At 44.3% G+C, this 27,532-nt stretch overlaps 1 protein-coding gene across 1 annotated transcript in view; it reads left to right on the top strand.

Moving 5' to 3' along the window:
* The window catches only part of ITGB5 (integrin subunit beta 5), a 115,483-nt gene that overhangs the window by 12,376 nt on the left and 75,575 nt on the right, over positions 1 to 27,532 (top strand). The window contains exons 3-4 of the mRNA XM_077830246.1: positions 11,512 to 11,716; positions 21,540 to 21,789. Coding sequence (XP_077686372.1) covers positions 11,512 to 11,716; positions 21,540 to 21,789 — 455 coding nt within the window. The remainder of the gene's footprint in view (positions 1 to 11,511; positions 11,717 to 21,539; positions 21,790 to 27,532) is intronic.

Genomic DNA, 27,532 nt, shown 5'->3' with positions numbered 1-27,532 from the left:
TGGCTGCCATTAGTTTGGGAAATTCTTGGGGAAGGGACAGTATTTGGCAAGCACCTAGCACATCGTGAGTGCTACTGTAAACAAATGAAAACATTCAGGCACTTTCTAGCCAGATTAGCTTTGCTCTAGAACAAACAACGTTTGGTTGCTAACCTCTGGTGGCTATTTAATGGGTTTCTTTGTAGGAGAGGCAGACGGTGAACTTATTGGCAAGAATGCATTCATATTCTTGCATACATGGTGCTTATTTGAGTGTTTTGATGTTAATTTACAAATGGGAGCAAGCTGCAAAGTCTGGGTCTGAATTTCAGCTTTTGTAAAGTTTGGGTCAGGGAGTTTGGTTTCAGTTCATCCCTAGATTCTGTTTTGCTTATAAACTATTGTAGACTGTATAATATCCTCTCCTCTTCCCCTTCCTCCCTCTGCTTCTTTCCGTACAATCTTTGGGAGCATCTTACTTGTCTGTCATTGAAGACTTGGCTTTAGTGTTTGTTATGGATCTGGTGCCAAAAGCGTGCTTGGCACCTTACTGATCGTGTAGGAGTGAGATAATGTAGTGACTTTTTTTTTTTAATTTCCTGATAGACTGTTTGTTCATTGCTCCTGCAAGGTATGAAGTAGATCAGTGAAATACTGTAGATTTTATAAATCATGGCATAGCATAAATAAAACATCTGCACATCATCTTGATTTTTTTTTTTAAATTCTTTGGTTTCGTGCCAGACATCCTAGGAAGTAAGCAAACTAGGGTGGGATGAGTGCGGAAGGGACAGAAATGTCTGAAAAAGAAGCATGGGAAGTTGCGACTTGACATTCTGTGGATTCCACAGAGAAACCCAGATGCAGGTAATTGATAAAGCTTCAAAAACCACAGCATGAAGGAACTAAAACCTGCTGATCTTGTGTTGAGGCTGGTGTGTGGAATTCTGCTCCTTTGCATGTGTCTGCCAATGGATAGCGGGCCAGAGCCTATGTAAGCATGCATCACTCATTCCAGAGCCCTTAGCTGTCCCAGATGAAGTCCACATACTCCTTTCCTTTGACAGATGGCCATTGTACACTGGAAACTCTCCGAAGTGTTTCTGTTATGCCACCCGGAGGTGTGAATAGTTGTTTGCTGATAGTAAGTCACTGATGCCATCGTATGGGTAACTTGTAATGTTGCTTCTGTAGTTAGTTATGTGTGTCTGCAGATTATCATACCTATTGCCGATAAGCCTAATTTCAGTACCTGCAAACTGATTGAAACTATAGTAAAGAACAAAATTGTCATACACATAGATGAACATAACTTGTTGGGGAAGAGTCAACATGGGTTTTGTAAAGGGAAATCATGCCTCACCAATCTACTAGAATTCTTTGAGGGGGGTTGTCATAAATATAAAGGGAAGGGTAAACACCTTTAAATCTGTCGTGGCCAGAGGAAAAACCTTTTCACCTGTAAAGGGTTAAGAAGCTAAGATAACCTTGCTGGCACCTGACCAAAATGACCAATGAGGAGACAAGATACTTTTGAAGCTGGAGGGGGAGGAAACAAAGGGTTCTCTCTGTCTGTGTGTTGCTTTTGCCAGGACCAGAGCAGGAATGCAGGTCAGAACTCCTGTAAAAAGTCAGTAAGCAATCTAGTTAGATATGCGTTAGATTCTGTTTTGTTTAAATGGCTGATAAAATAAGTTGTGCTGAATGGAATGTATATTCCTGTTTTTGTGTCTTTTTGTAACTTAAGGTTTTGCCTAGAGGGATTCTCTATGTTTTGAATCTGATTACCCTGTGAGGTATTTACCATCCTGATTTTACAAAGGTGATTGTTTTACCTTTTCTTTAATTAAAATTCTTCTTTTAAGAACCTGATTGCTTTTTCATTGTTCTTAAGATCCAAGGGTTTGGGTCTGTGTTCACCTATGCAAATTGGTGAGGATTTTTATCAAGCCTTCCCCAGAAAAGGGGGTGTAGGGCTTGGGGGGATTTTGGGGGGTAAGACGTTTCCAAGCGGGCTCTTTCCCTGTCATATATTTGTTAGACGCTTGGTGGTGGCAGCAATAAGATCCAGGGGCAAAAGGTAAAATAGTTTGTACCTTGGGGAAGTTTTAATCTAAGCTGGTACAAATAAGCTTAGGGGGTTTTTCATGCAGGTCCCCACATCTGTACCCTAGAGTTCAGAGTCGGAAGGGAACCTTGACAGAGGTCAACAAACATGTGGACAAGGGGGATCCAGTGGATATAATGTACTTAGATTTTCAGAAAGCCTTTGACAAGGTCCCTCACCAAAGGCTCTGAAGCAAAGTAAGCTCTCATGGGATAAGAGGGAAAGTCCTCTCATGGATTGGTAACTGGTTAAAAGATAGGAGACAAAGAATAGGAATAAATGGCCAGTTTTCAGAATGGAGAGAGGTAAACAGTGATGTCCCCTTGCAAGGGTCTGTACTGGGACCTGTTCAACGTATTCATAAATGATCTGGAAAAAGGGGTTGTCAAGGTTCCTTTCCCACTCTGAACTCTAGGGTATAGATGTGGGGACCTGCATGAAAACCCCCCTAAGCTTATTTTTACCAGCTTAGGTTAAATCTTCCCCAAGGTACAAACTATTTTACCTTTTGCCCTTGGACTTTATTGCTGCCACACCCCCAGCTGGAGCCCTCACCCCCTTCTGCACCCCAGCCCCCTGAGCCAGCATGGTGAAAATGAGCAAGTGAGTGAGGGTGAGGAGAGCGAGCGGGGGCGGGGCCTCAGAGAAGGAGTAGGAGATGGGCAGGGCCTTGGAGGAGGGTGGGGCAGGGCAAGGGTGTTTGGTTTTGTGTGAGTAGAAAGTGGGCAACCCTACTCAAGATAGTTAAGTCCCAGGCAGACTGCGAAGAGCAACAAAAGGATCTCTCAGAACTGGGTGACTGGGCAACAAAATGGCAGATTAAATTCAATGATGATAAATGCAAAGTAATGCACATTGGAAAACATAGTCCCAACTATACATATAAAATGATGGGGTCTAAATTAGCTGTTGCCACTCAAGAAAGAGATTTTGGAGTCATTGTGGATAGTTCTCTGAAAACGTCCCCTCAATGTGCAAAATCAAACAGAATGTTGGGAATCATTAGGAAAGGGATAGATAATAAGACAGAAAATATCATATTGCCTCAGTATAAATCCATGGTACGCCCACATCTTGAATACTGCGTGCAGATGTGGTCACCCCATCTCAAAAAAGATATATTGGAATTGGAAAAGGTTCAGAAAAGGTCAACAAAAGTGAATAAGGATATGAAACGGCTTCTGTATGAGGAGAGATTAATAAAACTAGGACTTTTCAGCTTGGAAAAGAGACGAGTAAGGGAGGATATGATTGAGGTCTATAAAATCATGACTGGTGTGGAGAAAGTAAATAAGGAAGTGTTATTTACTCCTTCTCATAACACAAGAACTAGGGGGTCACCAAATGAAATTAATAGGCAGCAGGTTTAAAACAAATAAAAGGAAGTATTTCTTGACATAAAGTCAACCTGTGGAACTCTTTGCCAGAGAATGTTGTGAAGTCCAAGACACTAACAGGGTTTGAAACAGAACTAGATAAGTTCATGGAGGATAGGTCCATCAATGGCTATTAGTCAGGATGGGCAGGTATGGTGTCCTTAGCCTCTGTTTGCCAGAAGCTGGGAATGGGTGACAGGGCATGGATCACTTGATGATTACCTGTTCTGTTCATTTTCTCTGAAGCACCTGGCATTGGCCACTGTCGGAAGACAGGATACTGGGATAGATGGACCTTTGGTCTGAGCCAGTATGGCCATTCTTATGTTTTTCTGAGCCCTCTTTGTACCAATTTATGATTTTTGAGGCCAAATGCTAGAACAATGTATAAGCATATATCAATAACTGGGTCTAAATTGGTGTAACCTACACATGGAGGAGCCAGAAGACAGTGTAGTTTGTATGTGTATACATAGACGCCGACTCCATGGGTGCTCTGGGGCTGTCTGGCAGCGTTCGCACGCTTCGGGAGGGAGGGGGAGGAGCTGGAACATGATGCGCTCAGGGGAGGAGGTGGGGCCGGGGCGGGGATTTGGGGAAGTAGTTGGAATAGGGGCAGGGAGGGGGCGGAGTTGGGGCGGGGACTTTGGGGAAGGGATTGGAATGGGGGCGGCGCAGGAGTGGAAAGAGGTGGGGCAGGGCCAGGGCCTCATGGAAGGGGTGGGCTGGGGGCGGGGCCAGTGGCAGAGGCAGGGTCGAGCACCCATGGGGAAGAGGGGAAGCTGGTGCCTATGTGTGTATATGTGAGGGAGTCCTGCAATGCCCCTTCTTACACCTTCCTCTTAGTTGCTTTTCTTGCTACGCTCTAGTCCCTCAGTGTCTGAGTTATACTACCTGTGCATTTAAACCTCTGGGTGGCATGTTTTCTTCCCCACGTATTAGTATAGTATCCAAACAAACAGCAAAGAGTCTGAACCACTGCATTTAGATTACTGCATTTAGATGCATTCAGGAGTATTTGGACCTGTGGTTTGGTACCAGCCCCACATCAGTTACCAAGCATGAAATCTTGGCTGCTGCTTGAGCTTATGAGATACATTCTGCAACAAGTTACCATGATTTCCTGCACTCACCAACTGCAGACATATGCCTTCAAAGTTTCTTCTGGGGCCTTGGTAAGGTACGCTAAAAAATCAAAAGCATGTATGTGACGCTAGCAGACCCGGTGCCAGCTCATGCCAAGGCCACTAGTCCTGAACTGAACACTGACCAGCACATAGCTGGAAACCAGTCTGGCTCATCTGTGTGTTGGCTACAAGTGTTGTCTTTGGTATCAGATCTAAGGTGCAATTGACTAGTAAGTGACTGGTCTTCTGGAACTGGGAGTAACTTAAATACTGTTGTGATTTTTGGTGTAAGGGGCCATCTGACACAAATGCAGGCTTGCCTGGATGGCAAGATAGACTGAGTGCCCAAGGGGACTGTCTGTGACTCCAAGTTAAGGCTGTTATAGTGCTTCAGGACTTCACACTGGATACTCGGTTGGTGAAATCTAAGTACAGAACTCACTACCAGTCTGAGGTTTGTGCCCTGGTTGGTAACATTCTCCCCTGAGGTTCGCAAAAAGAAAAGGAGTACTTGTGGCACCTTAGAGACTAACCAATTTATTTGAGCATGAGCTTTCGTGAGCTACAGCTCACTTCATCAGATGCATACCGTGGAAACTGCAGCAGACTTTATATATACACAGAGAATGTGAAACAATACCTCCTCCCACCCCACTGTCCTGCTGGTAATAGCTTATCTAAAGTAATCTTCAGGTTAGGCCATTTCCAGCACAAATCCAGGTTTTCTCACCCTCCACCCCCCCACACAAATTCACTCTCCTGCTGGTGATAGCCCATCCAAAGTGACAACTCTTTACACAATGTGCATGATAATGAAGTTAGGCCATTTCCAGCACAAATCCAGGTTTTCTCACCCTCCACCCCCCCACACAAATTCACTCTCCTGCTGGTGATAGCCCATCCAAAGTGACAACTCTTTACACAATGTGCATGATAATGAAGTTAGGCCATTTCCTGCACAAATCCAGGTTTAGAACCTGGATTTGTGCAGGAAATGGCCTAACTTGGATTTGTGCAGGAAATGGCCTAACTTCATTATCATGCACATTGTGTAAAGAGTTGTCACTTTGGATGGGCTATCACCAGCAGGAGAGTGAATTTGTGTGGGGGGGTGGAGGGTGAGAAAACCTGGATTTGTGCTGGAAATGGCCTAACCTGAAGATTACTTTAGATAAGCTATTACCAGCAGGACAGTGGGGTGGGAGGAGGTATTGTTTCACATTCTCTGTGTATATATAAAGTCTGCTGCAGTTTCCACGGTATGCATCTGATGAAGTGAGCTGTAGCTCACGAAAGCTCATGCTCAAATAAATTGGTTAGTCTCTAAGGTGCCACAAGTACTCCTTTTCTTTTTGCGAATACAGACTAACACGGCTGTTACTCTGAAATCTGTCCCCTGAGGTTGGTACTCATGTTCCTGAGCCACTCCGGACAGCTCAGGACAATGTAAATATAGGGTCGCAAGTGGGCAATTGGTTCCTGAAGCAATGATGTGAGAAACCTGTACTACTTCTTCCTATGTGTAGCTTAGTGGGGGCTGGGGGTTTTGCTAGAAGCACTGCATTTAATTGATCTGTTTATTAATTTGATCTCATTCACATTATAAAGAAATGTGAAAGGTTCTCGGTAGTGAACTGCTATAAAGATCACCCGGCTTTTCAGCTCTGTTGGAGCCAGCACGTCAGAGGCAGACTGCTACTGTTTCCCCTGCTGATACATCTGTTTTTAAAAAACTAACAGGAGCAAGACAATTCCCTGATCAGTGCAAAACTTAGAGGGAAGGGCCTGGGTGCTGAATGCTGTTGAAGGCAGGATATTGGACTAGATGGACCACGATCTGATCCAGTTTGGCAATTCCTGTGGTCCTACTTTGGGTTATTTTAGAAGAAGAAATTTCAATAGAAAAGACTTAAATGTCAAAAAAATGGGTGGATTAATGTTTAGTGAGTGCGCAGATGACAATGAGCTGAGAGGCATTAACAGTTATTGTTAGGAGATGGCTATGTACAGTGGTTGCCCTTAAATTTTCTGGATAGTAACTAAATAGCTTTGAGTCAGTGTTTGTAGTATGCGGTGTATTCCCGACCGTAATTACAGAAATATACATGGGGATGCTGTAGCCACTGAGAGAACCGTATCTCTTAGTATAAGGAAAACCAGACAAGCTTTTAGGGGTGACCTCTACAGGGCGAGATTTGCCCAAAGGAGCACAGAGACTTCCCAGCAATAACTGAGCCCCACCCTCTGCCCCATGAAAACTCCCAGGGAGGCATGCAGTGGTAACCTCCCCGTTCCTCCCTCATGGTCTCTGCCAAGGGTGTGAAGCTTTAGACTCGGGGCGCTGAAGGAGGAGGAAAGGTGGCTTCATGGCAGTCCCAGTAGTGGAGGTTGCTGAGGAGATGTGCTGAACCAGTGCATCCAGACACCTTTGCCATACCCCTCACATAAATGGGCCACTCCTTGAGTTGTGCTGATCCCTTTTTCTTTTCCCCTTCAATTTCATGTGTTGTGGTTGCTATCTAGTGTTGCAATACCCACCATTCCTGGTAACTTTCTGGACGAGAGGGGTGTGTGGCCTGTGCTGTTTGCAGAAACCTGGGCTGAATGTGGCTGGTAGCCCATCTAGTCAATAACAGTCATAGTTCTTCAGTGGATCTTCCCCTCCCTAAGTCTAATTGATTCTTTCCCTTGTGGGTGGCTTTGGTGACTCCATCTTCTCCAGCTCTACCAAAAGGAGGAAAATAGGCCACCAGAGTGTCATTGCTACATATGTTCTGCTGTGTCTTTCCCCTCACTCAAATACAGATCCATGTATACTCAGGCCATTGCATACTGGCTTCTTCCTTCTTCTCTAAATAACACGGACAGAGAAGCTCAACAACATGGTAAACAATGCTGTATCTAGAGACCTTTTTCACAGTGCTGTCACACACTGATGAGGAAAGAATTGCAGCTGACCTTGCTGCTCCTGCCTGCCCTATCTTCCTAAGTAGGTCTGTGTTTACTTCTCCCCTTCCAAAAAATAAAGGCCAGATGCAAGGCTCATTGAAGTCAGTGGGAGTCTTTGTCTATGGCTTCACTACAGCTTAAGTTGACAGGGGTGTGAATTAGCCATCCCCTTGAGCAATATAATTTATGCCGATTTAAGTTCCGGTGTGTACAGCGCTATGTTGAGGGGAGAACTTCTCCTGCCAACATAGCTCCCGCTGCTCGGGGAGGAGGCTGGAGTAATTAAGCCGATGGGACAGTTCTCTCTCTTGGTGCAGCTGCACGGCTGTAGGGTCTCTAGAGTAGCCCTAGCCTTACGATTAATATTCATGGACTTTGGGTCAAGCCCGAAGATTCCTGGAGACATTTGGTAGACGTTTCATGTCATGCCAGGTCGGGCTGTATTTCTGGTCCGCGATGAACCCCAAATGTCACCTGGTTTGAAGTTTCTGTACTAAAGCTTTGACCAGTATTAGTACTTTAGGGATAATCACGCACGGCTATGCGACTGGTTGAAACTTTCTGTTGCTCTTGTGTAGGTTACGTTAGTGCAGTGATAGCGCTCTTTCTAACGTGCTGGTGGACAACCAACACAAATAAAGCCACACAGCCAGGTCAGTGCCAACCATAGCGCGTAGGCTGCAGGAAAGGTCTCATATACAATCAGGATGGTTATAGTACTTCACATTTCTGTAGTGCCTTCCCTGAGAGGTTTTCAAATGATTATTATTTGTATTGTGGTAGCACCTAGAGGTGCTGGTCATGGACAGGACCCCATTGTGCTAGGAGCTGTACAAACATACTCCCTGCCTCCAAGAGCTGACACCTCTGCAAAATGCTTTACAGACACTATAGACTGTGGAGCCCATGCTCCCCCTGGTGAACTTACTCATTCAATTAGCTCCATTGCTTTCAGGGAGACTACTTGCTTGAGTAAGTGCCTGCCAGGGTGAGTAAGGGCTGCACAATCTGGCAGTTGATACTGTAAGCGCTTAGAGGCAGGGGTTATCTGCTCCTCTGAGTTTATACAGTGCCTAGCACACTGGGGCCCTGATCTTGCTTGGTCCCTACACACTACTGTAATAAACATGATTAATAACATATTCCCATTTTCCAGATGGGGATTTTGAGGCATAGAGAGGTTGTGATGACAGAGGGAGACTGTAGCAAAACTGGCAGTAGAACTCCAGGGCCTGATTCTGGTCTCAGCTAAGCCAGGAGCAACACCACTGAAATCCATGGGGCTGTGCAAGTGTAAAGCCTGTGTAAATGAGATCAAGAATCAGGCCCCGAGTCTCCTGACTCCCAGAGGGGGCTTTAGTCAGCAGAGCCTCCTTCCTTTTAGATTTCCCTTAACTCCTCCCACCATTTGTACAATATGTCACTCAGGCTATGCAGAGACCCCCATTGAAGTCAGTGGGGGTATTTTCATTGACTTCAGTGGGGCTTAAATCAAACCCTTACAACGTATCAACAGACCCTAGGTAATCTTTTTAAAATCTGTCCCTTTACCCACTGTTCTGATTTTGTTTTTGTTTTTTAAGAAAAAAAGAAAAGAAAATGATTTAAATAGTCTTTCTATCTGGAAGGTCATCTGTTTGCATTATATGTTCCAAGAAATTAATGTTAATATCTGTATGACATACCATTCCTTTGGTTAGACTTAGTATTTGGAAGCTGGAATGTAAATCAAGTATATTTCAAATATAAACATTCTAACCTTGTATTAAAAAAATGTTTTGGGGATTCTGTGTGTGTGTTGGTGGCACAATATTCAAGTTCTTCCCTCATGTTTTAGGAGGTAGTGGGAAGCTCTTCTGTTCATTATTAAGAAGAAGCCGGTCTGATGGTTAAAGATGAGGCCATGAAATGTAGATTCTATCATTGGTTTTGCCACTGATTTGCTGTGTGACCGTGAGCAACTCATTAGATGGTTCTGTGCCTCAGTTTCCCCCTCTGAAAAGTAGGGATAAGTAACACTTCCCTACCACAAATGGGGGTTGTGAGAGGATGACTTTGTTTGTAAAATGCTTTGAGATCTTCTGAGGAAAAGAGCTGTATAGAAAGATGTGAAGATGCCTAAACTGAGTAATTGCTTATTTTTATTTTTCCCAGGCTATTGAGTGAATTGGAGGGATGGTTGGAGTGGTTGTATTTATGGGCTGTCCTTTTATTTTTGTATTATTTTGTGTGGTTTTAACCTATGGGGTCGGCACTCAGAGCATAGGATGGGTGTCTCTATGCAGCTATCTTCCAGAAATTGGAGGAAATCTATCAAAATTCATTGAGCTTTGGGTACCAACTTCCTCCGGCATCTTTGAAAATCCCCACTCCATAGTTTCTAAAAACTCTTTGGAAAAATACTTGGCCTCTTTATGTGTCCGGCTGTTACAAAGCCACTGCCCCAGGGAATGCTGTGTGTTTGGATTAAGTTTCTTTGTTGCTAGGGCTGAGGGACATCTCAATGCAGTTGGTAAACTCCCTGTGATTATAACAGCCATTTGTTGCCCCAGAGCAAGATATCAATTGTGGCCTACACCCCAGCACTCTTCCTTCTAAATAGATAGGATACACATTTTCTGTAGTTTGGTTCAACATTAATCGCTAGACATACATGAGGGCAAGTTGGAGATTGAGTCCATTTATCTACGAGCCCATATTAGGTTTTAACATCTTCCTCAACATATACAGCTTATTTCTCCCCTTCCCCTTTAAAACATTCCATTTCCCACCTATTTCTGCTCCCACTCCCTCCCAGCGATCCCAGAATCTCTCCTCACTCTTCCTTTTATTAGAGAGACAAGGTGGGGCAGGTAATATCTTTTATTAGACCAACTTCTGTTGCTGAGAGAGACAAGCTTTCTAGCCACACACAGCTCTTCCTCAAGTCTTGGAAAGGTACTCCCAGCATCACTGCAATATTGTAAGGGACCATTCAAGGTAGAGTGGCCTGTTAACACCTCTGCAGTCCTAGGTCAAAAAAAGAGAGTTACTGATTTTTCTTATAAGCCAAAAATCCAGTGTCTCTGTTCAGTCCATGATTTTTAGTGTCTGTGCAGAGCTGTTCAGCATATATAGAGTTGTGTGTAGTGGTCAGAGAGTTATAGATGGCGAGGCCTCTAGGGATGATGATTTGTTTCTTGCATTTGCTCTGGAAGCAGATGTTGCTGTTAAGTTTTTCTTCTTTTTTCTTCATGTTGTGGAGTTTCCATTTCAAATGGCTAAATTCAATATCTTCCATTGTTGTATGCAGTGTTGTAGCTGTGTCTGTCCCTGGATATTAGAGAGACAAAGTTTATGGCTTATAACGACAATCTGTAACCCACTAACCCCCTCTTTTTGTCCTAAGACTGCAGAGGTGTTAACAAGCAACTCTACCTTGAATGGTCCCTTACAGTATGTGCTAACTATTTATGTTAAACAATCTGTTCCACCTTGCATTTTACTGTGATCCTGGCAGTACATTTCCCAGACTTGAAGAAGAGCTCTGTGAGACTTGAAAGTTTGTCTTTCTCACCGTGACTTCTGTGACAGACATGGAGCCCTAGTTACAGCTTTCATTTGATACCTTACAAGACACTCGTTATAGACAAATACTATGACAGCAATATGTTAGGTGTAATGAGTTTGTCAGGCCTGCCAGGAGTTGCTGTCACAGAGCAGTGCCTCTTGGTCACACCATACTCTCCAGCTTTCACAACATTTCTGAAGAATTGTCCTCTCCCATATCCCCCCTGCTTTCTCACTGTTGCACTAGTTTGATCTGAATGGTTCAGTCCCTCTAGGTGCTGGATGCATTGGCAGTGCAGCCAATCTAGATGACATTGTCCTCTCCCGCTCACCTCCCTCTTGCTGCAGATCGCTGCATGTCAAAACAAGGTTCCCGTTGCGGAATTGATTTTTTTTTCTCTTTTGTTCCTTCTCCAACTCCTAGGAATTTGGCAGCACGAAATTCATCACATCGAGGTGCGACTTCGTAGAAAACCTGATTACGAATGGCTGTGCGGGGGAACTTGAGACTCCCAAAAGCAGCATTAACATCATGGAGAATCTTCCTCTAAGTAGCAAGGGCTCCAGCTTGACCCTTTCGGATGTGACACAAATAATGCCACAGAAGATCTCGTTGAATCTGCGGCCTGGTGAGTTAACAATGATGCTGACCTTTGTTCTGGATTAGAAGATATTTGAGGGGTGTGTGTGTGTGTGGTGTGTAAAATTCTGAGTAGATTTGAGATCTCAGGCCCTGATCCTGTAACTTACAACACAAAGGGGAACTGCTAAACCCACACAGTCCTATTGACTTCAGTCCACCTGTGCACTGTGAAGTAAGGGCCTCAGTATTTCTGCTCACTCGAGAGGGTACTCCTGTTATGGTGACCTCCAGATGAGTTAATTCTTTATAAAACCCTTATAAGTACAAATCTTAATCCTTTATAAAATGTAAACGGACATTCTCAACTTCAAAATTAGTCAATTAAAATGAAAGTTCCTACACATAACCCCCAGCCTGATAATTGTTGTGGTTTACAATCATAATGTTCTAATTAACCACATTTAAAAACTGCTGGTCCCTGTTGCTGTGTGAAAGACCCAGAAAAATACAAATGGCAAGATCAGGGCTTTGGCTGTCACTGCCATAGGAGGTCTGAACTTGTGACCCCACGCCACCCGTTCCCCTGGAACTTCCAATTACAAAGCAAAGCATTTATAATTGAAAGAGCGGGACTCAGCCGTGGAAGCATGTTTGTTATTTAACGTTTCTTGCAAAGGGAAAAAAAGCTGTCGTGTGGGTTCAGCATTCTTACAAATACATTTGGCGTTTGGTGCGTAAGACCCTTTAGAGCAAAGCTAACAGCCGATATAAGCGCTTGCTTCGTCAAAGGAAAGTAGGAGTGAATCTGAGACCTGTGTTTTTGCTCTAGCTTTTTCAAGCATAGAGGTAAAGAGGAAGTATGTCGTTTTCTCCCATGAAGAGGGGGAAGATTGAGCTGGTGGCTTCTAGCGCCAGTGCGGCTCTAGGGCGTCCGTTGGTTTCTGCACGATGCAAGCTGTAACGTTACAAATATTCTAGCCCTTAAGGGTCTGAATAAACTCTTCCCACTGTGAATCAATGCAGTGCTCTCTTAGGGCTACTGACATTGGAAAGTACCTTATTCTGCAAAGCAGCAGGCCCTAGTGTCTCAAGGCCAATACTGTTTTAAATTGGGCACCCAGTATTAGTGGATGCTTCTGAAAAGGCAGATCAAACCCGCTCTTCCATCCCAGGACAGAGCCTCTCCAATCACTCTTTTGGCTGCGGTGATAAAGACTAAGCAGCCCAGGAGTAGGGAGGGAAGCATGGGCTTTGTCTACACTACATAGCTTTTAGCGACAAGATACGTTTGCCGACAAAATACTTCCACCCTCTCCGAGCAGGGTTCGCGTTGTTGGCAGGAGAGCGTTCCTGCCAACAACGAACCGCTTACACTGCCACTCGCCATGGCAAAGCTTTTGTCTTTTGGGGAGAGTGGGGGGGCTCTTTTAAGCACCTGTCGTTCACTTGGCAGTGTAGACAAAGCCATGGTCTGCTCTTGAGAGAGAGTGAGCGAACGCTGCTACTATAGTAGACAAATCACAGGCATGCATGGAATTGCTGCTGGCCATGCAGATGGTGTCTGGGACTTAGTGTTGTATACCAAATAAGTTTACTGTCGCAGAAGACCAGCTCTAATTCTTTTATGCTAAAGAGTTTCCTGAAGCAATTGCTGGCAGAAAACACTGTATCAGCAGAGCATTGCTTTCAAACCTTGACTCCCCAAAACCCTCCCTACCATGAAACTTCTTGTAACCAGCAAATTCCAGAGCTTCCCAGGACAGTTCTGCACAGATTGCAACATTTAAATTGACCTTTTTATACTGTAGCTAGAGAGAAGGTGGTGGAACTCCCCCAGGCTGGCCTTTTAGCTACTGGCCAGTAGCCTTCAGAAATAAGAGCAGTTCTCCTGTTTGATAGGTACTCTGGTGGTAGAGTTTTGTGCAGAATGGTGGGCAGGCTTCAGTTCTGACTAGATGTGCAATGCACACTGGCCTTTTTAGGATCACAGTGTAAGATCCCATGCCTAGATAAGGCCTTCTTTATTGGAGAGAGGAGAAGAGGGAGGTTTGCAAGGGAGAGAGATCGTGGGAATGTTGCCATTTGGAATCCACTTGGCGCTGTCTTTACTTGTACAACTCCTAGGCGAAGGGTGCTTTAGAAACACCTGTGCTAGATATAACGTGTCTTTGGGGTTGCTGTGAACTGGTCTCTGTTTGTTTGCATGGCAGATCAATAGAAAGGAGCATTCCAAAATAGAGATTTAGGGTAGTGTGCGCCCTGCATCTCTAGGAGGCACAGCCCACAGCACAGTGGGAGGCAAAAATGATTTTAGTCCATCTTTGTGCTCTCTCTGTTCCGGGCTGGCTGGAGGCCAGTGCAGCCCCTGATGTAAACTAGCTACCCCAGGGGTTGCTCTAAGTTAAACCTGCTCTGTCTGGGCTGCTAATGGGCATCTGTGTTACCTGAACTGTCCAGAATGCACATAGTTTTCAGTGCTATAGGGACTTATCTTTGCCTTTGGTGCACCCACTACTCCAGGGGGATTGTGTAGTGGTGCCTACCCAGTGTCTGAGCGGAGGAAATTCTTCCCCAGCCAGCTATAGGGCTTTCCCATCACCTGTATGCTGGCACAGCAGGGTATAGGGACCATTGCAGGGAGGAATAATTCTGGATGTTTGTAATGGAATCTCCCACTTTCATTCTTTTCCATTAACGTTGAGCAGGATCCCATCTCATTTAGGACTAATGATTTCCTAATCCGGTAGGTTAGCATCTCCTGTGGAAATTACATATTAATCCTTATGTAAGAATTTGAGTTCCGATGGTTTCACTTAATGGCAGGACAATAAATATGAAACAGAAAGGAAACAGCATTGTCTGGACTTTGCATGTGCTTCCAATTTTGTGTTACATCAGGAAACTTTGCATAAGTGTCTTAATACTTTGAAGATGAATCAACGTGTCTGTATCTTTGACTAGTAACTAGAAGCAGAACAGAGTAGATAGTTGGGAGGTATCAATCTCCAATCTGATCTATCCTTCTGACTCTCTCAAGGTATTTCTAATGTCCTAATACCAAATTTTCAAATCTCAGTGTGTAAAGTTAGATCCTAAATCTTGAGGCAGGCTCCTAGTTCAAAGTGGGATAACTCCACTGACTTTATGGGAGTCACTCCAGATTTACAGACATAGAAGGGGCATCAAAGTCAGGTGTGCAGTTTTTAACACCATGGTTTAAAGCTTGTCTCTAGCATTAATGCACCGTGCCCTGGTTGGCTATCAGAAATGTGAATGGTGGGAACATAGAGATGGAATTAAAAATATAAAATAGAATGCATGTTTTATTGGCCATTTAGCCCTAAGCATTACGAAATAGGACTAAGAGCGCTTTTGGGAGAACAGTTGCATTTCAGGGTACCTAGAAAGATTGTCACGTGCTAAATAAACAAGACAGATGCTTTCTCCACATTAAAGCCCAATGTATATAAATCTTCCTCTGCTCATTTTTACAGCAGTGAGGAGAAAAATTGCTGAGGTTTCATTCTTAAGTCAGGTAAAAGCAGTCTTTCTAGTTCTCAAATGAACTGTTTGAGACAATGTATCAGCAGTGTTCCTTAATTCAGGTTTAGGGAAAGTTTAAAATCAAAGCTCTGGGGGTTGTGGATTATTCCTGGGGGTGAAACTGTCTAGGAGTAATGGAGTGGAAAAGATGGACCAGTGTGCATCAGCGGTAACTCCATTGAAATCGATGGATTTATTAGAGAGGAGATTTGGACCCAGTATCTCACTCCTTCTCAGTGCAAGTCTTTCATAGATTAATTGATTCCTATATTTTAAGGCCAAAAGTGACCACTAAATCATCTAGTCTGACCTCCAGCATAACCCAGGCCATAGAATTTCATCCAATTACTGCTGTATTGACCCTCTTCTTGAGAGGAAGTGTGGTTTGCAAACTGAGATCAAAAAGGTAATTGCATCTCCATGTTCAAAGGTGTAGGTTGCAAGGGTCAAGAAGAAGTGTTGTTCCTTCATGTACAGACAGCATTGTTCAAGTGGCTAGGTGTATTTAAAGGGGTTTTCTCCTTTCTCAGTGACTACTGCAGTGGTAAGGACACTTGATATAACAGACTAATCATCTGATCCTATACTGCAACTTCTGTGTTCCTCCATTTTTGAGGGATTTGAATAAGTTCTTTAAAACATAAGTGTGGCAATATGATCTAATAGAAAGAGCTGGTGACTGGGAGTCAAAACTTAAAAGGGCTTATACTTAAAGGTGCTTTCCCTGACTTGCTGTGGATTGTTGAACTTGTCACTTAAAATCTGTTTCCCTGTGCCAGATTCTTCCCTCTTATTTGGATGCATTTCAGAACCTGGGCCCCTAGCGTCACCTTACCATAGTGTTTCTATGAGCTTTAAGTAGAGTTTGTAAAGGGTTTTGAGGTCTTACGATGAAAGGGATCATTTTAGTGCAAGACGTTGTTAGTGGTGGGGTGACACTGGGTGGGGAGTGGAAGCAACCAGCGCTATGTTAGTCCCAGCTGAATGGATGAAAGCAATTCCATGTGCAGGTTGTTATTAAAATACTTTCACAGATTGTCGCTATATGCGTGATGCTTTAGAAATGCAGCCCCTGATCTTGCAAACAATGACATGCTTAGTTTGCAGACTTCAATGGGACTGCTTGCACAGTGTAAAGTTTAAGCACATGGGTAAATGTTAGTAGGATTGTAGCCATAGAGAAGACTTGTTCCCTGCCTTGAGATCTACAGTTGTGGACTTATTCTTCAGTTATTTGGGTTATAAACACCCTGGGTGAAATCTTGGCCCCACGGAAGTCAATCCCAAAGCTCCCACTGATTTCAACTGAGACAGAATTTCACCCTATGACTGTAAAGTCCATATGCGTCTCTAGACGAGAGAAGAACACCATGCAAAAACTGCTCTTCATGCACAAAGGAAAATCCTTTTACCAATTGGAAAGAAAAAACCTGCTTGTTAACAGTTTTAGGGAGGAGTGGGGAAAAGGCTATTCTTTAGCTAAGCCTCCTGTCACATCAATCACTTCCACTGAATGCATATTTAGTGCTGCAGGTGAAATTGTTACTCAGAAGAATCTTGCTCAGTGCAGGGAATAAGGAAAGGATTGTAGCTTTAAATAAATGTTAATGATTAAAACATCTCTTGCTCTCTAGGGAAGAGACGGAAGCCATTAATGTGTCTGAAGATTAAACAGACTTGGACTGAGGGATAGCTCAGTGGTTTGAGCATTGGCCTGCTAAACCCAGGGTTATGAGTTCAATCCTTGAGGGGGCCATTTAGGGATCTAGGGCAAAAATTGGGGATTGGTCCTGCTTCAAGCAGGGGGTTGGACTAGATGACCTCCTGAGGTCCCTTCCAACCCTAACTTTCTATGTGAAGTTGTACTGTGTGTTTAATGTACAGTAGTTGTGACAGATCTTAAATTATCATAGGTGATGATGTGAAATTAAATACATATAATTAAAGTGCCTTCAGTTTGTGTGCATCTCTTCAACAAGAGAGTTGAGAACCCCAGGATCAACTGGTCAAATGCCACCTCACGGATTGTGCAGTATTCCCCTTCCCTGCAATGTACAGAACCGCTTCTTCCTGCAGCAGCTGAACATGTTAGAACGGTGGGATAATTTTTGTGGCTGAGTTTAAAAGGTTTCATTCAAATTGGTTAGGTCCAAAACTTTATTTCTGAAAAGGCTGAACGTTTCAGCAGGAAATTCGTTCTGATTCTCACTTACATGTTCCTGTTTTTTCCTATTTAAAACTGATCCTTACAGCACTAAATTCAAACAGCCACGTCTGCAATTGGGGGCATCTGTTCTCCCACCCACCCCTTCAGTGTTGATAGGTATTGCACACGTATCATTTTCCCTTTACCACCTCTCCCCACCAATATATATTTTTGGTAGCATGTTACGTTTAGCTGATCAAACATAGCCCTCCTGAGAACTTTGTTTACTTGTAGGCCCTGTGCAAATTCATGCCCTGTGGTGTAATGGCTTTCCAGTGCTACAGAAAGAAAATGGTATTTAAACAGAAACTTGGATTGGATGGGGGGAGTAGTTACTAGTATAGCATGCAGCCTCTTTGATACTCTTTGGTTTTGGCTTTTATGAGGCTTTTAGTGACACAGAAGTGTAGCTGATGTTTGTCTGTTTGTCGTCAGGAGAGAGTTCTCCCACCAACAAAAAACTTTCATCCCTAACGAGCGCAGCGGTTTTGTCGGCAGGAGAACGCTCTTGCTGACAAAGCGCTGTTCACACCGGTGCTGCTTTTTGTCAGTAAAAATTTTGTCATTCAGGGTGTGGGGTTTTTTTCAACGCTCCCTGAACGACAAAAGTTTTGCAGAGGAAGTGCCAGTGAAGACACATCATTTGTTTTAACAAAAAGAAAAGGAGTACTTGTGGCACCTTAGAGACTAACCAATTAAGCTGTTATCTAGTAGCTACAACCTATAGTGCAATTGTTAATATAGAAACTGCCCTTCTTTAATAGCTATGCCTTTATCAGGAACTCTTCCTATGCAAGCCTCAGGGCAAAGCAGTTACATGTAATAAAAGGGGCCTGCTTTGGAAGTATCTCTTGAACTAGAGCTGTAGGGAAATAATTTAAATAGCTGTGGCTCCTAAACCAAGCTGCAAAATCTGAGTCTCCTCCTGGTTTTACCCATTGAATTAAATGGAGTTAGTCCAGTGGAAGAGAGGAGAATCTAGGATCTACACTGCTTGACAGTGATGCTTCATAACAAGCATAGGCACCAGGTTTTGCGCAGCTCCACGCGTGTTTGCCCATCAGTGAGAAGACACTAAGGGCATGTTTACACAGCCCGTAGCAGGTTGGCAGACTTGGGCTTGCACTACTGCACTAAAAATACAAATGTTGACCTGGGCTGGGAAGCTCGCTGCCATGGGCTGCGTAGAATACTTGCAAACCTAGACCAGCATCTCGACAGTTTTATCATCGGCGATTTGTTAGTCTCTAAGGTGCCACAAGTACTCCTTTTCTTTTTGCGAATACAGACTAACACGGCTGCTACTCTGAAACCTGATCTTATGACTGTCCTCGTAAGAGACAAAGTGTATAGTATCTTCGCTCAATGAATGGTAGAAACCCAACTGGGATCTATTTTCCTCCCAAACAAACAAGAAATGCAACATACATTTTTCCAGAAGATCTCTAGGCTACACTCCCAAGATGATGCTTTCCTTCTCTCTCAGTCCGACCATCTGAGCTTTGCCTTTCTTCTTTTATCACTCCTTCAGGTCATAGGGAAAATTCATCAGGATAGGGCACAAGTCATTTTCATCACCCCTATTTGGCCCAGATAATTTTGATTCCCGAATCTCCTTCTAATCAGCATTGAGTACTTTCCTAATCTCTTGACCCACAAGAAGAGCAGGATCAACCATTCCAACCCTAAAGCGCTTCATCTCCTGGCTTGGTTTTTGAACGGGCATTGACACCAGAACATTCTTGCTCTGAAGCTGTACCAAACCATCCTTAAGAATAGCAGAAAAGGTTCTGCTAGGAAATAGAAGCGTTTGTCCATCTGGACACAGCAGAAATACTTATCTCCTGAGTCAGCAGATATTCCCCTTATTTTGGACTATCATCTTTCTCTCAAAATGGCTGGGCTTTCCCTCAGTTCTATTCGAGTCCACTGGGCAGTAATGAGTGTGTTCTATCCACCATCAGATGATAATTTAATTTTCACTCGGCTGTTAATTAACAGATTCTTGAAGGGTCTAATCAGAAGCTTCTTGCCAGTAAGGAAACGTACTCCTCAGTGGGATCTAAACCTTTTATTTTCAGCACTCACTCAGCCTCACTTTGAACCATTAGCTATATGTTCTATGTCTCAATTGTCAATGAAAGTTGCATTCCTTATGGCTATTACTTCAGCCAGGAGGGTAGGTGAGCTGGTAGCCCTCATGGCAGATCCTCCATACACTTGTATTCCATAAGGACAAAGTCTCTTTACAACTACATCCAAAATTGACCCTCAGAGTAGTTTTGGAGTTTCACATAAACCAGCCAATCCACTTACCTGTGTTTTGTTTTTTTTTCCCCAAAACCACATTCATCTGAGCAGGAGAGGAGACTTCATTCCCTCAGTGTACGTTGTGCTGTTGCCTGCAAAGGACAAAAGCAATCAAAAAATCACCTAGACTGTATTTCACTATAGCAGAATGAGTCAGAGGTCAAGCTGTAGTCTCCCAGAGGATCTCTAAATGGATCTTGGGCTGTATCCTGCTCTGTTACCCAATTGTTGCATCTTCCTCCCCCTCATGGATTGAGGGCTTATTCTACAAGAACTCAAGCAACTTCAGTGGCATCGCTTTAGGAAGTACCTTTGCTTGACATTTGCAGGGCAGCCAAGTGGAGTTCCATCCACACGTTTGCGAGACGTTCTGCACTAGAACCTAACTCCTCCACTGATGCATCCTTTGGGACAGAGGTCTCCAAATGACTCTGCTGTCTGCATCCTCACATCCTCCTCCAACTTGAGTACTGCCCGTCAGTCACCCACAGTGGAATACCCATTGGAACAAGCACTCAAAGAAGAAGAGGAAGTTACTTACCTTGTGGCAACTGGAGGTTCTTTGAGATGTGTGGTTCCTGCCTGTATTCTACTTTCCGCCCTCCTTTCCTTCTACTTCGGGTCTTTATTGGATTTAATTGGGGAGGTGGTCAGTATGCTCTGCCCTTTATGCACTCAACATTGAGGAGGCCAAAAGCTCATGCGCGATCCAGTGAACACTGCTTGCAAGAATTCTACAACTTGCGGTGCATGGAGTGCGTGCGCACACCCACAGTGGAATACAGATCGAGGCCACATATCTCAAAGAACTTCCAGTTACCACAGGTAAATACATTGCTCTTATAACTACAGCAGTCTTCTCTCTAATTCATCTTTCCTCCACTCCCAGTCTATCCAAAATGCCGCTGACATGATCCCTTCTCATGATCAGAGAGACTGACCAGGTCTCCTCCTTTCTTTAATCTCTTTATTGACTTGTCTTCTGCATAAAGTCCAGACTTCTTGTTTTCTCCTCCTTGTCTACATCTCTTGCCCTCCTTTCCTCCCACACTCTTCTCACTCCTTCTGTTCCACTGAAGATTCTTTCTGGACCATTCCGTTTGTCTCTTTTGCCCATACCCACCTTGTTCCTTCATTGACTATGCCCATTCTATTTTGAACAGACCGCCAAACAAGGTTTGCCAAGGTCCCTATTTCGATAGCCTTCTAAAAATCTGCTCTATTCAATGAAGCATCTCAGCTGTGATCCATGCTGCTTCCTTTTCTTTCTGTATTGTTTTGGACCCAAGTGTGTATCTAGATTATAAGCATTTTGTTGTTTGTTTGGCATAATATATACAGTGCTGCATATACTTAGGTGCTACCTAAACTAAAAATGAGGGACTCCTCACCTCCCCCACCAAAACTATATGTAGATACAGACTAGAGTAACATTTCTCAGTTCATATACATGGGAATGGATTTACAAAAAGCATGTTTAGCCTCCTTTCCCTCTCCCCTTTCTTGCTTATCTCCAGCTATTTCTGTGGTCAGTTTAGGGAAGGAATGGTATACATGTTGGAATGGGCTACAGCAAGAAAAGTGTGCTATCTGGATTTTGCATATATCAGTTTCACTTTGCAACAGGAAACTTTGCAGAACAGCTCCTATTTTCAACATGAATCCTTATGTCTATTGCTGTTGATGGTTACACTGATCTAGTAGAAGCAGAATAAATATGGACCCAGATTCAAAAGAGTGTGTGTTGTGGTAGGGGACTCTTTCTACAATGCAGTTCTTCTCAGTGCCTCCTAATGTTCTATTCCTGCAGGTGACAAGACCTCCTTCCGAGTGCAGGTTCGTCAGGTAGAAGACTATCCTGTGGATTTGTATTACTTGATGGATCTCTCGCTATCCATGAAGGATGATCTGGATAACATTCGGAATCTGGGAACCAAGCTGGCTGAGGAGATGAGAAAGCTCACCAGCAATTTCCGGCTGGGGTTTGGGTCGTTTGTGGACAAAAATATTTCTCCTTTCTCCTACACAGCTCCGCGATATCAAAACAATCCCTGCATTGGGTAAGTGTTCTCTGGAGCCCCACTGACCAGTTGTGATGCAGGCTTCAGTTGGGGGTGGGTGGGGATGCAGGCTGAGAGAGGTAGTGTTTCCTAGTGGATAGAGCACTGGATTACATCTTGGGAGACCCGGATCTATTCCTGGCTCTGCTACTGGCCTGCTGGGTGCCTAGGGCAAGTCACTTCCCCGCTGTGTGACTTCCCTGCTCAGTTTCCCCATCTGTAAAACAGGGGTAGTAATACATACCTTAGTTTGAGCTCTACTGATGAAAAGTGCTATATAAGAGCTAGGTGGTATTATTATTTATTATTATTAGGCTGGCATATGTCCTGTAGAGTAGAGATGCCAGGCAGTTTTCTTTGTTTTATGGTGACTTGCATGATCTTTCACATTTGCAAGATTGATAACACCCTGCCACAGCTCTCTGACTAGCTGCAGGCACTATGTTAGTGAACCTGCTGGATGAAATGACGTGTCTACTTCGGGTGATTATGGGACTACTGCAGGCAACAGCTCAATCAGCATGCATCAGTTGCAAGCTGCGTCTTCTTGCTGACTTTTCTTTGACAATGGTTCCATAAGATCCTTTCTTTCCATTTGGGTTACAATACTGAGCATTGTTTAGGAACTGAGCAAGCAAATACAGCTCACTGTTTTTCTTTACAGCGCATTTACATTCAGGGATAGCACTCGGTCCAATCAGCAAAATTCCAATATGGATTTTAACTCGCCCTTCTTCCTCTCCAACTTCATGATGGTTAAGCTCTGTTGTTCTTTCAGGCACATCTCCAGTTATGGAAAAATACAATATAAGGAGTCTTTCCACTGGCTTTGATGAGCATTTTTGTCTCAGGCCCTATGTAATTCCACCAAAAAATACTCTGTCCGTTGCCCACCTACGTAATTCTCATTGCAGGTTCAGTGGTGTTCTCCTGGGCCATTATTGAAAGATTTGATTTGTTGTTGCTGTTTTAGAGTCAGCTGGATTACACACATTTATGTCCAGATTTTCAGAGGGGCTGAGCACCCACAGCCACACTGTTGTAATGCTCTAGTGCTATACAAAGAAGGACAGCTTTTTACAGCTCAGGAGCAGCAGAACATCAAGATGTGCAAAACCCCCACTTTATAACAGACTCTTCAGTGCAGTTGGATGCTCAGATGAAGGAGCAGACATAGGTGTGGTTGGAGCAAAGGACCAGGAGGCAGCAACTTCTGAATTCTAATCCTGCCCTGACACTGACTCACTCTGTGGCCCTCGACAAATCACTTCAGCTTCTTTGCCTCCCCTTTCTTTTCTTTAAAATGGAGACCACATTAATACTTGCCTACCTTACAGGGGTATTGGGAGGACTGGTCTTAGGAGGACTAATGTATGCTTCTGAAGTATTTTGAAGATAATGAGCTAGAAACTGTTGCTATTTTTTTTTTTCATTCTTTAATGATGATGCTGGGTATGGAGCGGGTGGAGAGAGTATGGATGGAGTCCGGAAGCTATTGCTCATCCATACAGCTCAGTTGTTAGCTCTGCAGTCATTTCAGAGCCTTCTTTGCTCTGGTTTGCTCTGCCTAGAGACTCTGGGCCTGAAATCTTCCATCTACACCAGTGTAAAATAGAGTAAATTTGTAGAATTATACCAGAGGAAGACTGGTCTAAGTGAGAGAAGAATCAGGCCCTTAGAGTCTGGCTTGGCAGAAAAGGAGAGGAATGTTAGTGCATTTTCTGACAGGAATTTTGTTTATTTGCTGGACATGTGAACACCCTCTGGCCATCAAACCCCCTCCCGCATTTTTTTGGGGGCACCAACTACATGTGGTGTTGTGCTATTGTGAAAAAGGCCAGACGCTCCTGCTTTAGACACGTGGGGTGAGATTTTTCAAAAGTGCTCAGCATTAAACTAACACTCTCCCATTAAAGTCAATGATAAAACTCCAATTTACTTCAGTGGGAGTAGTGTTAGATCAATTCAGAGCACTTCTGAAAATCCCACCCACAGCAACTCTTGACCCCTTGACCATGAAAATGCCAAGAACAGTTGTGTTCCTGGAGCCAGCAGTCTCTGGGAAAACTTTTGGTTGGTCAGTGCTTCACATTAGTAGACATGTTTTCATATGTGTAGCTTCCAAATTAATTGTGATGGTCTGAGGATGTGCTGTTCCCATCTGGATTATCTCACTCAGGGCCAGGAGTCGACTCAAAGTGGGTGAACTGTTCTTATGAGCTTCTGCTATCTTAGGCCAAAGACCATAAAAGAACAACATTTCTTGTGAGATTTTGGCACCATCCAACTCTTAACTGAAAAACATTTGCTGTCTATTTTGGGTTTGATTTGGAACCAAAATTTCAGAACCATGGGTGCGAATGTGAACTGCAATCCTCAATTCAAAGATGAGATGAGACGTTTTGGCTGGCCTCTAACAATGAAACTTTGGGGGGGGGGGAGTAATGTCAGGTGGTCATTGAAGGCATGTTGAATTGCTTGTGTGAGTGGGTGTGCTGATGCAACAACTCCTCCCTTGGCCAGGTGGAGCACTGCACCAGAGTTCACTCAATCTGTCAGGACAGTCAGTCATCTCCTCTTGCCTGAATCTCTGTGGTAGTCCCAATCGGGCAATGAAGGGTGTTAGCCTCAGGCCTGCTGCGGTGTGTGGGTTTCCCCCTTATAATTGGCGAGGTCAATGGGTCCTTGTGCTTGCGGGGTCTGGAAACCCCTTCAGTTCTTATGTGTCCCAAGGATCCAGTAGGGGATGAGGCCTGCCAATTCCACTGGGTTCCAGCTCAGGGCCCTTAAACTAGGCAGGCAGAATCAGGCCTCAGCAACTCCTTGCACTGTGCCCTGAGCTCCTTCCTACCTCCCTTGGTTTCTGTAGGCTTCTCCAGCTCATAGATGTGATTGTCCCTTCTCTGGGCAGCTTTTCAGTTGCTTGCTGGCTGGAATTTCCTTCTTTAGCCTGTTTGCTCCTCTGGCAGCCGCCCCACCTACGGTGACCAGATGAAATGGACAAAATATGGGGGAAGCAAAAAAGAAAAAAAAGAAAGAAACGCTGGAGCGGCCAAAGCCGCAATATCAGCCGTGCATCAGTCGGGACGCAGGACAAAGAACTAAAAATCGGGACAGTCCCGAAATCGGGACGTCTGGTCACCCTAACCCCACCCCTCTGCTCTCCAGATCTCTTTTTTTCTCCCAGCTGCTGTGGGGCTGCCAATCAGGGTTGGCTGGCAGTTCCTGCATTAGCCCCTGGGTTGCCAGGCCAGAATAGGGTATATACGCCCCAGGACAGGTTAGTTCTCATGCCCATTAAATGTTGGTGTAACTCCATTGACGTCAATATCCTTACACCAGATTTAAGATTTGACTGTAGGGATACACTTTGGAAAATTAATCCAAATTATCTAACAGTGTGAATTTAAAGTGGATTAATTAAACCGCATTAAACCCTTGTGTGGAGGCACTTATTCAGAATTAAAGTGGCCTTCATTCAATTTAGCTTAAAGTAAAGTATCCTGTGTTGCCAACTTTGGGATGCTGATGCAGCGAAAACGATGAACGCTTGGCTCTGGGGATGAATGTTTTCTTTCACTCTGAAGGCTGTCCTGGGTCACTCAGTCAAAGCCCATGCTTCTGAATGCTGTGCTCACCTGCTGCGGTCGACAAGGCTCCAGGGCATAGGGATGGCTTATTGCCACCAAGATATGGGATACCCAGGGCTTTCTACTTTCCCCCTGCAATCTGAGCACTGCCTGGAGCGTACATGCTCAGCCATCTTCACTGCCATTGTCTCACATTTCTGGCAGGCTGGGGAAGGGATTTAAATCAGATCTGCAAGAGCTTGTTGAGGTACAGATAAGATACGATTAAATGAATTATATCCAGTGAAATGCAGTGCTAATGAAAGAGACATTGGGAGGGTGAAGGGGGAATAAGAGGAAGGGGAACTGAGTATGCAGTGAGAAGTTGCAAACTGTTGCAGTCCTTTGATTAAATCAGCCTAGAGCTGCTGCCTTCTTCTTTCCCATCGTGCGCACATTCCTGTTAGATCGGACTATCTTTATATCATAACATTCTTCACCTTTATGAGGTGTCCAAAGCAGCTGTGGGGGGTTGGGAAGAGATTTAAGAGGCTTGAGAAATCTGAGTGGTTTGGCTGGAATGCCTGCTTCAGGGTTGTTCTTTCTCCTCTTGTCTATTTGTTTGTTTTCCTCTGGATTGCCATTGTACCCTGATTGCTGCCATAGAAGTGGATTGCATTGCCATGTTTACCTTGCAGAGCACAGGTCGTTTGCTTATTAGGGAGTTAGGTCTTTTCGGTTGGCTGTTTTTAAACACACGTAAAAAATCCCGAGCTCTCTGCCGACCAGCACCCAAAAAACTGCAGCCAGGAGTGGAACTGGGGGCACAACTGTTTTGCCCCATTCCTGGCTACCAAAAGCAGTAGAGTTCCCACTCTACAGGCTTTCTGGATACTGACTTGCAGATGGTTTCTGGAGCAGGATTTAGAGATTGCAGCTGATGTGGGGTGGCCCGTTTCTTTCAGCACTTACTGTGCTGAGCTGGGTATGAGCTCTGAATCACCCCAAACTCTGAACGCGCACGCGATGTGTGTGTGTGTGTGTGTGTGTGTGAGTAAGTCCGAGCTCTGGTGCTTTTGCAGTGTTAATGTGTGCCTTGTTTTGGGTTACACCCAAGATCCAGGATTTGGCCTCTAAGAATATGAACAGACACCCAGCATCACTCACCTGAAGATCTGAATTGTCACAGGGACAGTATTAAAAAACCAGGACCCAGGAAACAATCATCTTTATGCACTGGCATGTACAATGTCTTGACATGAACAGTGTAAAGGCTTGGGGAGCATGCGGTGATGATGAAAATATGCTATTTATTTCTATTTCCGTGGTCTGTTTCTTATTTTGCTGCTGTCCAGAGCCCACATCTCTGGCTCAGTCAGGTTCATGTCAACAAGTGACTATCGTAAATGTCCATAAAACTATGTGTAGGGGGAAATGAACACACCCAGTGCTAACTCAGCATCTTCTCCCTGCCCTGATGTGCACTAGCCTGGGCTCTGGTGATGTGCCAAGATGAGCAGATCTCAAAGGTGAGAGGGTCCTCAGCTGATAGAATCTGACTACTAGCCCCCCAGGCATTTTACTCAGAGCCAGCAATAGGAGCCTCTTGCTGAGCCCCAGATAAGTCAAGGCTTTGAAGAGCACAAACACCTTGAGTTGCCCCTATAAGTGAATAGGAACCCTGAGCAAAAGCTTGATCACAAGTGATCACACCATGCTATCCCCTGCACATGTAGCAGGCCCCTCTGAGCTGTTGTTTATATCCTCTTTCTTTTCTTCATTCTTCCTGTATGCCATCATGCATTTTAAATCGGTAGGCAAATATGTACATACGAACATAAGAATGGCCATACTTGGTCAGACCAAAGGTCCATCTAGCCCAGTGTCCTGTCTTCCGACAGTGGCCAATGCCAAGTGCCCCAGAGGGAATGAACAGAACAGGTAATCACCAAGTAATTCATCTCCTGTCACACAGCTTCTGGCAAACAGAGGCTAGGGACACCATCCCTGCCCATCCTGGCTAATAGCCATTGATGGACCTATCCTCCATGAATTTATCTAGTTCTTTTTTTTTTTAACCCTACAAAGCTAGAAACCTCACTGGATGATTTGTTCCCTTCTGCATGTAGGGTACCCAAGGTAGATGATGTCATTGCACACAATACAATCACTAC

This window comes from Eretmochelys imbricata, chromosome 11 (assembly GCF_965152235.1).
Source record: "Eretmochelys imbricata isolate rEreImb1 chromosome 11, rEreImb1.hap1, whole genome shotgun sequence".
NCBI lineage: Eukaryota > Metazoa > Chordata > Testudines > Cheloniidae > Eretmochelys > Eretmochelys imbricata.
This window is presented reverse-complemented; position numbering and strand designations above follow the sequence as displayed.